At 55.4% G+C, this 15,956-nt stretch overlaps 1 protein-coding gene across 12 annotated transcripts in view; it reads right to left on the bottom strand.

The window, feature by feature from the left end:
- CLEC16A (C-type lectin domain containing 16A) overlaps positions 1 to 15,956 on the bottom strand; it is a 203,511-nt gene that overhangs the window by 155,052 nt on the left and 32,503 nt on the right. For 11 of the 12 annotated variants that reach the window (XR_003965687.2, XR_003965689.2, XR_003965688.2 and 8 more), the window contains exons 8-9: positions 15,623 to 15,676; positions 12,461 to 12,574 (exon numbers count right to left, since the gene is read on the bottom strand). Coding sequence is in view for 9 of the 12 variants with exons in the window: in XM_030301390.2 (XP_030157250.1) it covers positions 12,461 to 12,574; positions 15,623 to 15,676 (168 nt within the window). In the remaining 3 variants the exon portion in view is untranslated. The remainder of the gene's footprint in view (positions 1 to 12,460; positions 12,575 to 15,622; positions 15,677 to 15,956) is intronic. The other variant, XM_030301385.2, reaches the window with a different exon arrangement.

The raw sequence follows: 15,956 nt of genomic DNA, 5'->3' as shown, positions 1-15,956 counted from the left end.
GGCATCCGACTTTGGCTCAGGTCACGGTCTCACAGTCCGTGGGTTCGAGCCCCACGTCGGGCTCTGCACTGACAGCTCGGAGCCTCGAGCCTGCTTCGGAGGCTGGGTCTCCCTCTCTCTCTGCCCCTCCCCCCCTCATACTCTGCCTCTCAAAATTGAATAAACATTAAAAAATTTTTTTTTAATAATAAACAAATAAAGGGGCGCCTGGGTGGTTCAGTCGGTTAAGCATCTGACTCTTGCTTTCAGCTCACGTCATGATCTCACATTTTCGTGAGTTCGAGCCCTGTGCCGATGGCGCAGAGCTTGCTTGGGATTCTTTCTCTCTCTCTCTCTCTCTCTGCACCGCCCCCCCCCCCCCCCCCCTTGTGCTTTCTCTCTCTCTCAAAAATAAGTAAACCTAAAACAATAAAAATGAAAGGTAAATACTGGAGACGGGGACTCCCCAGGGGTCAGAAGTAACTCAGGCCTTTTTGGGGCTGCCCGATGTGAGAGCAGGCTGGGTGCGGCGGGAGGCAGGGGTGTGGAGCAAGGGGTCAGGAAGGAGGGCGCAAACACCTGAGGCCCAGGCAGCTGACCAAGGAGCAGCAGTACCGCCGACAGCCCGGACGTCAAACGGCGTCCTCCACGAGGTCTGGACGCCCCCTTAGACCAGGCGCAGACGGCACGTGAAAAAGCAAGTTGCAATCGGGTAACCCATCAAGGAGTCTGCTTACCATCAAAAAACAAAACTGTCAGCGAAAGCATGTACACCTGTACGTGTGCACAGGTGTGTGCACGATGGTCCACACGGCAAGGCTACACATGCTGAAAACAGCTGTTCCTTCTGAAGAGGGCGGTGAGGTTGGGGGAACTACTTTCGGCTCTAGTCGTGTCTATGTCATCCAGTCGCTGTGCCCCAAGGAAGCACGACCAATGCCATTTAAATGTGAAGAATACCTTTAAAGATACGGATTTAATGCCCCTAAAGATACGTATTTAATACACACACACACACACACACACACACACACACACACACACACCCCAAAAAGGCACCTTTAGAAGTCAGCTGCTGAGGGAAAGGTGGGAGAGGAGATTACAGGCTAAGAAGGAGCTACCGGAAATGTCTTTGGATGCCAGAAATGTACTCTTTTTTTTTTCAAGTTTATTTACTCTGAGGGAGAGCAAGCGAGAGCTGGGAGACACAGAGAGGAGGAGAGAGAGAGAATCCCAAGGAGGCTCCGCACTGTCAGTACAGAGCCCCACTCAGGGCTTGAACCCACGAATCGCGAAATCGTGACCTGAGCTGAAACCTAGAGCCAGACGCTTAAATGACTGAACCACCAGTCGCCCCTCGGAAATGTCTTCTGTCTTGACCTAAGTTACATACAAATGTAATCGTAAGTATGAAGCCATTGATACACCTAAGATTACTGCACCTTAAGTTATCCCTCAATTTAAAAACCACGTACCTAGGGGTGCCTGGGTGGCTCAGTCGGTTAAGCGTCCGACTTCAACTCAGGTCATGATCTCACGGTCCGTGAGTTCGAGCCCCGCGTCGGGCTCTGTGCTGACAGCTCAGAGCCTGGAGCCTGGTTCCGATTCTGTGTCTCCCTCTGTCTCTGACCCTCCCCTGTTCATGCTCTCTCTCTCTCTGTCTCAAAAATAAATAAACATTTAAAAAAACAAAACAAAACAAAACAAAAAACACCACGTACCTAAAGAATTTTCAATAAAATCAGACTGCCCTAATGCCCTAAATACAAGCCAAGAGCAAATGAGACAGCTCGGGAAGGGGGATTCACTGCAGTCATCAGGGGACTGACCTCATTCACTGAGCCACACTCAACACCAACGGTGAAGCAGCCCTGGGCCTACCGTTCCAGAGCCCGCAGCCCAGCCAGCAGGAAGCAGGTTCCGCTGTGCGTCCACATGGACGCCGAGGGCAGGGAGGAAGCAGTGGGGAGCTGTGCCAGGTCGGGCGGGGGCATGAGGGGGAAGCTCGAAGCTCAGGAGGGCTTCGCGGAGAAGGAAATGACTGATCCAAGTCTTGAATGGTAACAGGAGCTCACCAGAACACTTGGGAGGAGAATGGTCGGAAGGCCAGCTCAGAGCTCTGGCCGTTCGCTCTTGACTGGCCATACAGCTGGTGTGTCTGGTGACCGCAGCAGTGTCCCAGGACACTATGTGCTTGGCCAGCTCCCCAGAGAGCAGCAGACACGCGGCAAGTCAGGGGGTAGTGCTGGACCAGCTGGGCGGCCTCTCCAGCCACCCGTTCGTGATGGAGCTCGTGAAGAACCCTAGCTTAGAGGGAAAGGAGGAGGAGACAGGTAGCGAGAGGGGACGGATAAGGACAAGGACAGATGACGTGGCTCCGGTGTCGGGCTCTGTAGGAGCTGTTGCGATATCTGAGAGAGCTCACCTCCCAGGCTCTCCCGGGCCTAGCCCGCTCACCTCCTGAGGATGCAACTAGAATCTTCCTGTTCAAACAGCTCCGCTGAGGGGTTTGAGAAAGAGAAAGCTTTCCCCGTACACAAGGAGGCAGGGCGCGCTGACTCACAGAAACATGCCCAGCATAAGGGCACACCTGAGCACGATCTCATTGCACTTACTGGCCCGGTGGCCCTGACCAAATGAGCCTCGGTTTCCTCACCAGTAAAACAGAGACAGTAGCAGCTGCAGCACATGTGGCCACAGAGCTGATATGAGACCCTGAACGCAAACACGCCGGCACAATGCCCGCCACAAACGGGCGCTCTAGAAATATTTATTCACCTCCGACCCCTGGCAGGTGGATCACCAACCAGGATGGAAGAGATAAGAGATGGCAGGGGAGGGGCTAACTTCTAAAAACAAACAGTCCCATTCTGTTTTAAACCTGGCTCCCTAGCTCCTAGAAACGTTCTGGTTTGTTAATGGGCTAGACTCGGCCTCCCCCAAGCGCCCCTGGGCCCCCTCCCCAACCCAGCCTCGGGGGGCTGGGACCAGCGGGACAGACAGCACAAAGGCGGGGTGGGACCCGTGGAGACGCCGGAGCAGCCGGAGCCCAGGCGCAGGGCCCCCCTGCCCACCACCTTCTCCCGGGGCCTCAGTTTCCACAGGCACCAGATCAAATCAGCGCTCCCCCCTCCGGGGCCGCTGTGAGGTGGCAGAAGGGAGCACACTCCCTTGTCACTTGTCTCCAGGTACTCACAACCGTCACTCACGCCCAGCGTGCCTCGAACACGTGCCCGGTGCCGCTGTGATCACTTTGCGCGTGCCGACGCGCTTGACTCTCCGTCACACGACTAGAGACGGGGGAGCGGCAGAGGGGGAGGGACTGGCTTGGCGACCCGCAGAGGCAGAGCCAGGATCCGGACCCAGGGAGTCTGGCTTCCAGGCCGACCTGTCTGACCACCCGGCCGCACCGCTCGAGAGCTCACCCCCTCGTCAACAAGCACCCACCAAGCCTGCCGGCGGCGTGGGGCCAGCCCCGCCCCCGCAGGGTGGACGTGGGGCCCGGCCAGGCCCCAGTCAGGCTGACCGGAGCAGCGGGTGGACCGACCCGTGGAGCAAAAACTCAGGGACAGGTGACTAGGCGGCCTTCCGACCTGACCATCGTCATGACCGACCACGACGCGGAAAGATTCCCCATTTTGTCTCGTATACAGGGAGCTCCACGTGTCACAGGGGGTCACGGTGACCCAGGGGCCTGCACCAACCATAACCAACAGCACGTGGCTTTGCAAGTGGCAGTGAAGGGGAGCTCGGCCGATAACTGCCACAGAGGGAGCCTCCTCCCGCTCCAGAATGCGGGGACCAGCAAGCAATCGGCAGGGACCATCAGCTCTGGGGAGCTGCAGGGGTGCACGTGCCGGGTGCCAGACCCTCGGCGACACGGGGCTGCTGACGCGAAGCCCCAGGGCACATCCGGGACGCGCTACCGCAACCACGTAAGCGAGGCGACAGGGCGATGTTGCCAAATGAAACGGGGGAAAACAAAACCCATCGGGGACAAACACGAAGAGTCACAGGCCACTTCCATTAACGAGGGGGACGTGCATGCTTCTCCACCAATCGGCCAATCGTCGGGGAGCGTCGCGGCCGCAGGGGCAAAAAAACCAAAGAAGTGCCGTCGGTCTGGACCCGGTGCGCTCTCCAAGCTCGGAGGACTCGCCCCGTGCACACGCCGGGCACCGTCACTGGGACAGAAGCAGCAGCTCACATCCGGAGGCGCCGTGACCGCCTGGAAGACAACCTCTAGGGTGCCGCGAGGCCCGCGGGAGGCCAGGCCCCTCCCATCCCTGGCCGGCTCCACCCAGGCCACCGTTTCTGTCCCCTCGACGCCTAGCGTTGCCCAGTCCGTCCCTTCAGTGACAGGCCCGACATTCGATCAAAAGCTGGGGCGCCTGGGTGGCTCGGGCTGTTGAGCTTCCAACTTCGGCTCAGGTCATGATCTCGCGGTCCGTGAGTTCGAGCCCCGCGTCGGCCTCTGTGCCCACAGCTCGGAGCCTGGAGCCTGTTTGGAATTCTGTGTCTCCCTTTCTCTCCACCCCTCCCCCGTTCATGCTCTGTCTCTCTCTGTCTCAAAAAAATAAATAACTGTTAAGAAAAAAAAAATTTTTTTTTTAAATTTTTTTAAAAAAATTTTTTTTAACGTTTATTTATTTTTGAGACAGAGAGAGACAGAGCATGAATGGGGGAGGGGCAGAGAGAGAGGGAGACACAGAATCGGAAGCAGGCTCCAGGCTCCGAGCCATCAGCCCAGAGCCCGACGCGGGGCTCTAACTCGCGGACCGCGAGATGGTGACCTGAGCTGAAGTCGGACGCTTAACCGACTGAGCCACCCAGGCGCCCCAAAAAATTTTTTTTAAAAAAGCTAATGAATGCTGTGGAACAAATGAGCTGCAGGACACAATGCTTACGCAAAATAACGTACACTCTTCCATCATAATGTCACACGAAGCCCTTGTTTGGCTTTTCTTCAGAAGGACTGTTCTACTACGTCCTACTCTCTCAAAAGAGATCACTGGGGACTCCCCGCCACCCGAAACATTCAGTCCAGAAGCCCACATCTCGCTGCAGACGGCGACAGGAGAACAAGAAACAGAAACAGCATGGGGACCTGGGGCGGGATGCCAGCGATCCCCTCACGCTGGGGGACAGCAGAATGATCCCCTAACCTCTGGGGGCGTCGGCCCGCTCACGGGGAGACTGTGACGATGAAGCCACCTCACCAGGTCATCAGGAGCCTAAAAGGAGGAGAACAAGAAGAAATCCCCACCCGCCCCCCCCGACCCAGTGGTTCCGACAGAGTGGCCTCTGTTCCGATCCCAGCCAGGCAGCTCATCCCCACCAAGGTCTCTGACCCACCATTTCCCACGCCTTGCCCACTGCCACGCCCCCCCCCCCGCCCCCCACTCAGCTCTTCGTCCTTCAGTCCTCAACCCAGGCCTCCTCTGGGAAGCCTTTCATCACCAGCATCTCTCAAAGCTGGTTTCTACTTCCTGCCAGATCCAAATCTCCCATCTACGTGGACACACTTGTTTACTGTCTGTTTCCCCCGACCAGACAGGTCATGACAGCGACCTTGTCTGTCTTATTCATCCTGTACGCCCTGAGGCCAGCACGGTACCTGCCTGGAAGGTGGGGGTGCTCCAGAAACGCGTGTGGGAGGGACAAGAGGGGTGAGCAAGTCAGGCAGCCTGGCACGCACGACGTGCTCTGTGGATAGGTGCTGCTCTTACTAGGGAATGACCTGTCACGGGAGTGACCCCCAGGGTGATACTGTGTGAGCACATACAGCCCTGTAGCGGTTTTTTCCCTTCTCTCTGTCCATGAAGCTGGAGGTTTCCGAGAGGGCCCCTGGGGGTAAGGTCATGAGCATCACAGCAAATGGTCAGCGGGCAGGCAATCTCAGGATAGCCAGGAACTCCTAACTCACTGGGGAAAACCCACCGACCGTGCCCTGGGATTACAGTTACAGAAGAGCGTGGCGGTCTTCAGTTGGGCAGGGAGTGACTCACACCACACCCCTCCTGGCCCATCATCATTAAATCGCTGGAGCATCAGACAGGGAAGTGAACGGAGCGGCCCTTTTCTCACCCGCATGCCACCCCCTGCCCCCCCCCACTCCCCACCGCGCCCAGCCTCCCATCAGACAAAGCACCCTGAGCAAAACCAAGTCTCCCAGATGGAGGACCTTGGCGCTGACCGAGACTGAATTTCCTGGAGTCGTTCGAGACAAGATGCTCGATTCCCTCACGGTGATTCATTATTTCAAGACAACTGATGTTTACTGCAGGAGCCAGGCTAAACACTGGGGACACAAAGGAAACGAGGCTCCCATTTCTCTTGGTGTAAACCTCGGAGTCTTCCAGTGGCTCCAAAGGCACCACGTGCCTCGGGCTCTCCCTCCCTCCCTGGCCCCACCCTACTACACTCTGCCTTGCCATGCTGTTCCTGGCTGTTCCTCGGACACACCAGGCACACGCCTGCCTCGGGGCCTTTCGGGCTGGCTGTTCTCTCTGGCCAATGCGCTCTCCCTGCAGAAATCGACATGACTCAGTCCCTCGCTTCACATCTATGCTCATCTTCCCAGTGAGTCATACCCTGGCCACTCGAGGGAGAACTGCACCCCACTCAAGCCTCTGAGCACTGTCTCCTCTCCCTCCCCGGCTTTCCTGCTGCAGCTTTCCAAAGGCATGCCTCAAATTCTACCATGCTACATGTCCACTAATAATTTCCTCGTTCCCCTCTCTCTTCCCACTCTAAGAGAAGCTCCGGGAGGTCTGGGGCCTTTGCTCTGCTTCCTCCTACACTGTCCGTGCCTAGAACAGACTCTGGTACGTGTCCAATAATACTTGTTAAATAGACGAGTAAGTAATGCTGACCTGGCCTCAGAATCTGGTTAAAAGCCTCAAAATGGCCACAGGGGCCAGGCGATGAAAACTACCCAAGTCCCAGGACAGAGACACCGGAAGCGTGGGGGCCTCATTTTTCTGTCCCCACCCTCGAATTTCCAAATTTTCACAGAAACCTGGGAGAATTCACCAATGGCTCGATGCACACTAGGGACAGTCCCCATCCAGCATGCGGCATGGCCATAACTCACACCAGAGAGCAGCCTCCAGCCTTGGGGCCACCCCTGCCCACTCTGTGTCACACTGCCGGGTGAACACAGAAAAGCCCTGTAGGGTTTGAGTCACAGAATCTCCTCCACCCCCACCCACCCCTCCTATGCCCACCTGGCTTCTCCCTGTTGGCTCCTGCAAGGTATAGCCATTCCAAGAACCCTTGGCCCTTCCCTGGCTCGCCGGACCAGGACCGGCATCCCTGGGCCCCAGGTACCATTACCTGTAGCCCTGGCTGAAGGCTGTCCCTCCATGAGCCCCCACACCAGGGGACTTCCAGCCCTACCCGCAAAGGGGAAGGAAGAGGACGGTTCCTAAGAGGTCTCTCATCCACGACAACACCGTACTTGGTAAGTGGGAAACGCTGCACTCCGGATTCTCCTTCATTCTGTCACGTCCTCTTACGCATGAATCACTCAGTACTTTTGCAGCCAACGGTGGCGACTGGGAGCCAGAATTCCATTCAGGGATTATGGGGTAGACCACAATGGCCCCGCAAGAAAGGGACAAGACACGACGAGTTCTAATTCTTTTGTGGGAACGTTTGTATCTGTGCCAATTAAGGCCCTTGATTCATAGCGGTCTATTTTTTCCCTTCAGCGTTCGCCATCAACTCTCTCCCAGAAGCCTCTTACCGCTTTCAGGAAGAAGAATGTGTGGCCTTCAGAACCAGCAACGATTAACCGGGGGCACGGGGAAGGTCGGGGTCACCGAAAGATTCAGGGGAACTCTAATTCGGGCTGCAGAGGGGCGCTACTCGGCGTGATGCAGTCAATACACAGGAGGCCCGGCGGCCGTCAGAGTCCAGCCTGGTTTGGAGAGAGAGCCCTGCAAGCAGTGACCGGGGGGCTCTGGTCGATCGTTGGTGCGCTGCCTCCACAAACACAGAAGCCAGAGGGGCCAGGCTGCTAGTTTCGCGGCCACCAGCTCCACGGGCCACCAGTGGACGGAGCGTTCTGCTAGCAGGGGATCCGGCTCCCAGGAAGGACAGGTGTCCTGTGGAGAGCCGGCGGCTCACGTTTTAGGTGTGCACTCGCTCACTCTTCTGGATCCCCAGAGAATCATCTGGCGACCATTCCAGCCGGCTGAACTGGTGCCCACAGAGACGACATCATCATTTGGGGACGAACCATCCCGGCCCAGGATTCTCAGTTCCCACTCTGAATTCACGGCCAGCCAACCACATGAGCACCCACGAGCTGGCCATGTACTTGCACTTTCCGGAGGTCGAATCCGGGGCCGACGTGAGCTGGAGGGCCCGGGATGCACACAGACAGGTCAGCCCCCCACCACCAAATGGCAAAGCTTGCTCTTCGTGCTGTCACTGTTACCACTGCTGCTCACACCAGGCCCTCGGTGCCTTTGTGTCTGGTCATAAGGCACCTCCCGAGGGGTACTCTAGGTGTGCCTCCACATTAATCATCCCAGGAAGGGGGGTCCCCAACTAGGAGACGCAGGGCTGTCGTGCGGCATCAGAAACTGACGATAATACCTAATATCAGGGCCTGACGTGCGCCAGGCTTTAGGAGAAGCAGCGGACACCGCGTGCATTAGTCTAACTAGAGAAGGGAGGAAACTGAGGCCCAGAGCAATGGACTAACTTGCCCCTAGTGAGACCCAGGGCCAGGATATGGGGGGGGCCCGGGCAGTCTGACTCCAGAGTCCACTCCACTAGACTGTCCCCGAAGACGGAACGCAGAACAGCACCAAGACCACCTCGCCCTGACGCTCTTCCCCCAAAGCCTGCCTCTGAGCAGGTGGCGTGGGAGGGTCAGGCTCTGAAGCTGTTTCTGTTTTGAGAGTGATCAAGAACAGCATCGTGAGAGCCCGGTGACCCCGCCCCCGGTTCACCCATCGAGTCACTCGTTCCTGCAGTGAGAGCCCCCGGGCATGGGCTGCAAGCCCGTGATGGCACAGGCCCCCTCCGCTCGCAGGGAGTGGGAAGCCCAGCGAGGCCAGTGCTCTCTCCTGCGCACCACCGCATCTCTGTTGCAGGAACAGACGAAGGAGTGCAAGATGAAGGAAACTATTCTACAGAAATGGAGGGTGAGAAAAGGTTCTTTAAAAAAAAAAAAAAAACAACAAAGTACCCATAGGTAATGATGCATATCCCGTAATCTAATCTATATGTTCGTTGTGCAAAAATAATGAGACGTTAGCAGTTTCAGAATTAGTGTTCTCTTACTCTGTTTCCCTCAACACGAAACCTGATCTGCTCTGCATTAGACTTATAGCAAGAACTATCCCCGAGCAGCAACCATATGATTTTTAATGCACAGACGAATTTCAATTCGGCATTCACCTCGCCATGCTGGTGTGTTTTAAATTTAACCCTAAATTACAGACTTTTCAAATAACTCCGCTCTTCCCTCTGCTCCTCTCTCTTCAATTTTGGTTTGGTTTTGTGAAAGGTCTGCTGGTAAAAATGAAGCAATACCAGTAACTTATCTACAAATTACGGGAAGGAGAAAGTAGGTTAAAAAAGACCAAGAAACTTAAAACAAGCACGATCAAACCACATCCGAGTGAGGCAGGAAACAATAGGAGACCGTTCTTGCTCAGAGGGAAGGAAGGTGAGTCTCACCGGGACTGTTATCGAGCGAGTCACCGATGGGGACTCACCTCCACTCCACCCAACTTTCAAGTGCAGTCATCCGAACGCGACACAGTTCGATTCTGCACCCAGGCAAAGGTGATACCCGGAAGCAGAAGGCAGACACTTTCACTTGGGGCTGGCAATTCCTTCCACACTCAAAAGAATCTCATTTTCAGTTCAGACGCCCACCACGACGAGCCGCTGTGAGTCTGTCACAATGGAGGCAGAAACTTCGTCCCCAAAAAGGGGGTCGGCGGGAGAAAGGACGGGTCTCCCGAATGCTCCCTCTCGTCGGAGGGCCCAACCGCCGTGGGTATCCCAGGCTGAGCGGTCGCCAGTAACATTCTGCAGTTTGCTTCTGCTCAAATTGCAAACCCCAAGCATCAATGCCAGTACCCTGCTGTGACAGCGTGCTGGAGTTCTGGCAAGATGTGACCACGGGGGGATAACCAGCGAAAGGGTGTGATTATTTCTCGTGGCCGCAGGCCAGTCAAGCGCAATGAGAAAGCCTGCAAACCCCAGCAGCCCAGAGATCTCTGTGTCCATCCCTCTGAACGCCAAGTCCAACTTCGTCACTGAAAGTCTCACACGAAGACACTGTGGGACGAAGTCTGAGCAGCCATCTTGGGAAACGGAGACCACACGACAAAAGAAAGCCCAAGGAGACTCAACACGGCCCAATGTGATATGAATGGAAATGTCCTAGGAGCGTGCAGCAGGCTGGACGGGGACCGGGCGAGTCTGATGGCAAACACACGCCGACCCGATGGGGACCGCCTCGGAGAAGCGTGCAGCAGAAACGTGTGCAATGGGGACCAGACCTTCTGACTGCTGCGACACAACCCCGAGATGCAGATTTTTTGTGTGTGAAACTTCCTAACTGTTAACGTTGGTCACTCATAGAATTCTCTGTTAAATACCGCGAACACCAAACCCAACGGCTTTGAGGGCCAGGCTGCAACCTGCCGGGTCCCTGATGGACACTTCAGCTGTGTTTCCTCCCCATCCCCGCCAAGAGCCCTCCGGAGTAGGACGCGCCCTCTCCGTTTCCTAAGCGGGGGGGAGGGAGGACGATGCGCCTAAGGGGGCCCGCTGGCTGGTGGCCATCGGCAGCTCTGCCCTCGAGGCCCTGCGACTCTGCTGGGTCAGCACTCCACCCCTCGCATTCGGTCAGCAGCAGGGAGTTTCAGAAAGTTGGAAAGAAAACTGTCCGGCTCCACGAACACCAGGTCGTCTCCACGTTGCCCCGCCTGAAGCGTCGTGGCACGGGCCCCTAAGGGAGGCTGTCCTGTCCAATACTCGTCACTCCTGTCCCTCTAGGTTACATCCCCTTGCCGAAAACTACTCCTTCCCTTTAGAGCACGTGTGAAACTCGAGCCAGTACATTTGCTTGTATGTTTATTTGAGCGACATCTGTCACTCCTACTAGACTATAAAGCTCCAAAAAGACAGAAACCATTAGGAATTTTGTACATCCCCAGAGCCAGCACGATGCCTGTTCCAAAGAAAGGGCTTAATAAATACTTTCTGAATGAATCAAAGAAGGGACAGACCAGACAGGGGCCGTGAAAGGGCCCCATTCAATTCAGCTGAACTAATGCCACCACTGACAAGGACAGAGCGTCTGGGAACCTTTTCAAAGGCTCTAAGACTCCCTTCAACAGCAAAAGGGCCCGGCCAAGCCATCGTAGGCCAGAAAAACCAGAAGGGCAGGGACCCCTGTCACTGCGCCCCAGGCAGTTCGGATCCTCCGCCACCTGCTTCCTCGGATATGGCAACAGAGCCGACTGCCCGAGGGCAAGCCTAGCCCTTGGAGCTTTCTACCCACTGCCTGAGAAACCGGCTGCAGGGACAGAGTCCTCATGAAACAGCCTTTGTGTGAAACACCAGCTCATCTCAGACACATCCGCCGGGCCCAAGCTGCAGCGGATACAGTGAGACAAGTCGCCTGCCGCGGCTGGGAACGAGGAGCCATAGGTATGGTGAAGGTACAGGTGTGCGGGCAGAACCGCGGGGCCTGCAGGGGAAAAGGCAAGCTGGACCAGTACTAAGGAAGCCTGGCGCTCAGCACACATGACGATGGTGGGAGGGAAGACAGACGAGATACACAGGGGCCAAGCGGGAAGAAGCCTTGACTCCCGGCTCCGTCTCGGGAGTTTCCCGTTAGCAGAGCACAAAATGCAGACGTGCTGCGCTTAGGCCGCAGGTGGGTGATCGTTTAAAACGGGGGAGCGTGTGCATCAAAATGAGGATTTCCAGCTTGTCTGGAAACGCGAGGAAACCAGGCAATCCCGCATCTGTGTTCTGGCAGAGCCGCAGGCTGGGGAGGAACCGCAGCTACTGACAGAGAGCATGTGCTGTCCAATTTGCCGCAGGCCCCACCACTCCCTACTGCCGTCCCACGGGGGCCCGCGTCATTCACAGATGTGCTCCGTCCAGTCTCTGCTGGCATTTGTACCTTCGTCAAGGTGTGCTCTCATTCTGTCCCAGTAACAGTGTCTCACAGATTCGCAACCAGGGCCCAGAGCAGTACAACCCCCCGTTCAATAACATCCGATCAATCAAATCCGCTCAGTACCCAAACCCGGATGTTCCTGGGGACACATTTCAAGACGCCGATCGGGTTCCTCGCGTCTCAGGCCAGCTTATACGCCATCATGGCTGCCGTACAGGCAGAATGTCAGTTTCTGGTTTTAGAGAAACACATGCACGAACAAAACGAGCAACGGCCTATCAATGTCTACACACGGTCCCGATGCTAAGGACTTACGCAACTTCGCTGAACATCCTGTTCGCTCTTAGCATACATCTCAGACAGATCACCGTTCAGAATGACTTCCGCTAGTGAGTTCACCAGGGGTGCGTGATGTATAATTAGGAAGACCTGGTGAGAAAGAAGACACCGGGTTTGCGTCAAAGCGCGTGCTCTCTCCGCTTCTCCTTCCTCCGGCGCAAATAACCAGGCTGAGGTACCCAGGGCCCGTATTGAACAGCAACTCCCGTGAAGCAAAATCCAAAGAATGGGTCTCACTTAGGAGACACCGGTGACGCCCTTCTCCTCCCAGGCCTGGCCGCTCCTTCATTCAGACTGCTGCCTATTTGGCTGGCTAAAGCAAGACGGTCCCTCGTGGCCGGGGGAGGCCAAATCCCCCTGAAGTGGAGCCAAGTGGGAGAGCAGCGGCCAAAGCAGCACACTCCTTCCTCTCCACAGGCATCTCAGCGTCGGACCTGATCACGCTAAGACTGGGAGGCACAGACCCAACGTCTCGGTTATACGGGAGGAAGGGGCCGGGGCGTCTCGTTCCCATCCAGGACTCGGCAAACCGTCGTCTCCACACAAAGCCCACGGCTGGAACGCGCTGGGGCCCCCCGCGGTGGGTCTCAGAGCACCAAGATTCCGTGGCAGTGGCGGGAGGTGTGGGGAAGAGAAGCCACAGGAGCCAGAGCAGACCCAGCCGGGCCACAGCATGTGGAACGAGAAGCCACTGGGCTGTCCGGGATGGCCCTGCCACCCCAGCCCGTGGCCCAACGTTCAGGACAACGGCGCTGGGAATCAGGGTATTCAAAGGTGCCTCGCAAAGCCGGCTCAGACACACCGGCTACTTTGTGTTACAATGTAAAGCCAACAGCAGCAGTGGAGCACAGCGTGGGATGTGCACCGTTTACACAGAAAAAGGGCGTGTGCGCCCATCTGCACACGGAACAGGATTTCTAAGCCCTGGCGCTACGATCCGGCCCTAATTCTTTGTTGTGGGGGGCTGCCATGTGCACTGTAGGATGTCTGGAAGCATCTCTGGCCTCGACCCAACCAGAAATGTCTCCGGATGTTGGAGGGGGGTGGGGGAGGAAGGGAGGCAAAATCACCCCCAGTTGAAAACCTCTGCAGACAATGTGCCTGGAAGAGCGTAAGAAAACCCTGTAACTACAGTAGACTCTGGGGACAGAAATCAGGAGAAGAAACAAAAGTAGATAGAAAACTTGGTCTTCACCTGTTTTGAACTTTTTAACTTAAAAAAAAAAAATCTGTTAAAAGACCAAAAAAAAAAACATTGTTTAGGGGCTCCTGGGTGGCTAAGTCGGTTAAGCACGTGACTCTTGATTTCAGCTCCGGTCATGATCTCATGGCTCGCGACATCGAGCCTCGAGTCTGGCTCTGTGCCGACAGCTGGCAGCCTGCTTGGAATTCTCTCTCTTTTCCTCTCTCTCCCTGCCCCTCCCCCACTCGCACACACGTGTGCACGTGCTCTCTTCCTTTCCCAAAATAAAAAAATTTTAATTAAAAAATAAAAAATAAGCAGTGTTTAAAAAACAAATAATTAAAAAACAAAAAACAAAAAACCCAGCAAAGCCAAACGCTGAAATGCTGCTGTGTCTGAGAAGCAGGATCAGGGGACAGGGGTAAGAGGTAAGAGGGAAACTTCTTGAAGGACAGCATCCCCGGCCACACTAAATTAATGTCGTCAATGCGAATTTTCTTGGTTTTGTAGCTTTGTCTGTCAAATCACACATAAGGATGCTCTGACGTAGGGATCAGGGACATGGCATTTACCCCCCATTGGAGGCTCTCGTGCATTTTGGGCGACAACATTGAAAAGCTCCACGGAAGGAACAGGGAGAACGGGCCCTGGAGCACCGGCTCACAAGTCTGCTTTCTGTGAGCTACTCAAACGAGTAATTTGGTGCCTGAGCTGCTAGGCCCTCGCTCAGAAAAGAGGAGGTAAGGGGCTCTCTGAGAAAGGGCGAGCGCTCACCCCACACTCCTCACAGGGACTCTGCCTGTGCAACGCTCCCACAGCTAGAGGGTCCTGGGAGCGCCTTCTATGGGATTCCCGGGGCTGAGCGTCTCTCTGCTCAGGTCCTGCCAGACTCCCAGAACGCCAAGCAGGAGATTCGGGCAGATTTGTAATGAGGCAGCAGAGGAAGGTGCCAGGAGAGGCGGGGGTTTGCACCCAGCTGCACTGCACGGAGAGGCATTCAGAAGGAGAGGGCACCAGCACAGGGCTCGGAGCACAAAGCCCCCGGGACAAGACTCTGTGAGGGAGAAAGGGGCAGGCCACGCACGGACCCCAACTGGCTTAGCCTCCACGGGGAGGCTGCGGCTGCGCCTCTCTCTCTCTCTCTCTCTCTCTCTCTCTCTCTCTCTTCTCAGTCCTCCACCTCCAAACGGCCCAGGGACCAAGTTAGAAGGACTTTCTCTCAGCAAAGCAAATAAATACCTGTGCCATTGCAGAAGTGGGAACAGAGCTCTGGTCAAACGTTTTGACTATTTGACAGTCTAATGAGATGGCCTGAAAGTCTGGACTGCTTGTAATAAAAATATTTTTAAAGTTATGTAACTGGGTCACCATGGAGTTTTTCCCTTCTTGTAAATATTACATAATTACGAGAAGGAAACACACTTGTTTAAGGAGGGGGAGCAGACAAATTGGCTCAAGACACAAATCTGGGAACGGAGGCTGCTACAAGATACCTTCCAGAAGGTAATCTGGGAAGTACAACCACGACAAAAGCCTTTGAAAACAGCCTCGTTAGTGGAAATCCGTTCAACGGAGGTTGCTGCAGAGAGATACACGCACTGGGTCTTGCAGTTTGGGTTTATTTCAAAACGCCATGAGTAACACCCATGCCGTCCACATTTCCAGAGTATTCCGAACGCCCCTTGGTTGTGTGGAAACCTCAGTCCCCATGGTAAAAACCAAGTACGTAAGGGCCAGGTTTGATTTACTTTCCATTTTCCTTTCAATTTCCATCTATTACCATGAAGGAGAGAGCAGCACCTCTACTCAGCGTCTGAAAAGTAGAACCACCCCCCGCCCTTCCTTTTATTGTTTTATTTCAAGACGGGACACAGAGAGAAGACAGGGTGACATGGCCCGGTCCTCCAAAGGACTCCCAAATGTGGTTGGGGACACAGACAAATGATGACACATACCTGCGACAGGAGATAGAGAGAAACCGGCAGGCTGATTTTCGGGCGTTCTCCTCCCTAGGGAAGGTCAGGCAGAAAGAGAGAGAGAGAGAGAGAGAGAGAGAGAGAGAGAGAGAGAGATCCTGGTCACACACGTGAGCAGCACAAAAGACATGAAGCCAAAAGCCATCTGTCTGAAGGAGAGGCGCCCCGTCCCCCACTTCCTCTGTGACCCTAAGGCTGCTCTTTCCCGGTACCGGCCAGAAGTCCACTCTGCAAAATAAATTCGCAACCTGATCCCATCCGACACCGTCTCAAGGCCTCTATTTTTCTACCTGAGAAGTCCTTCACCATTAGT

This window comes from Lynx canadensis, chromosome E3 (genome assembly GCF_007474595.2).
Source record: "Lynx canadensis isolate LIC74 chromosome E3, mLynCan4.pri.v2, whole genome shotgun sequence".
In the NCBI taxonomy this organism is placed as follows: Eukaryota; Metazoa; Chordata; class Mammalia; order Carnivora; family Felidae; genus Lynx; species Lynx canadensis.
Note: the sequence above shows the minus strand (reverse complement) of the source record. Positions and strands in the feature narration are given on the sequence as shown.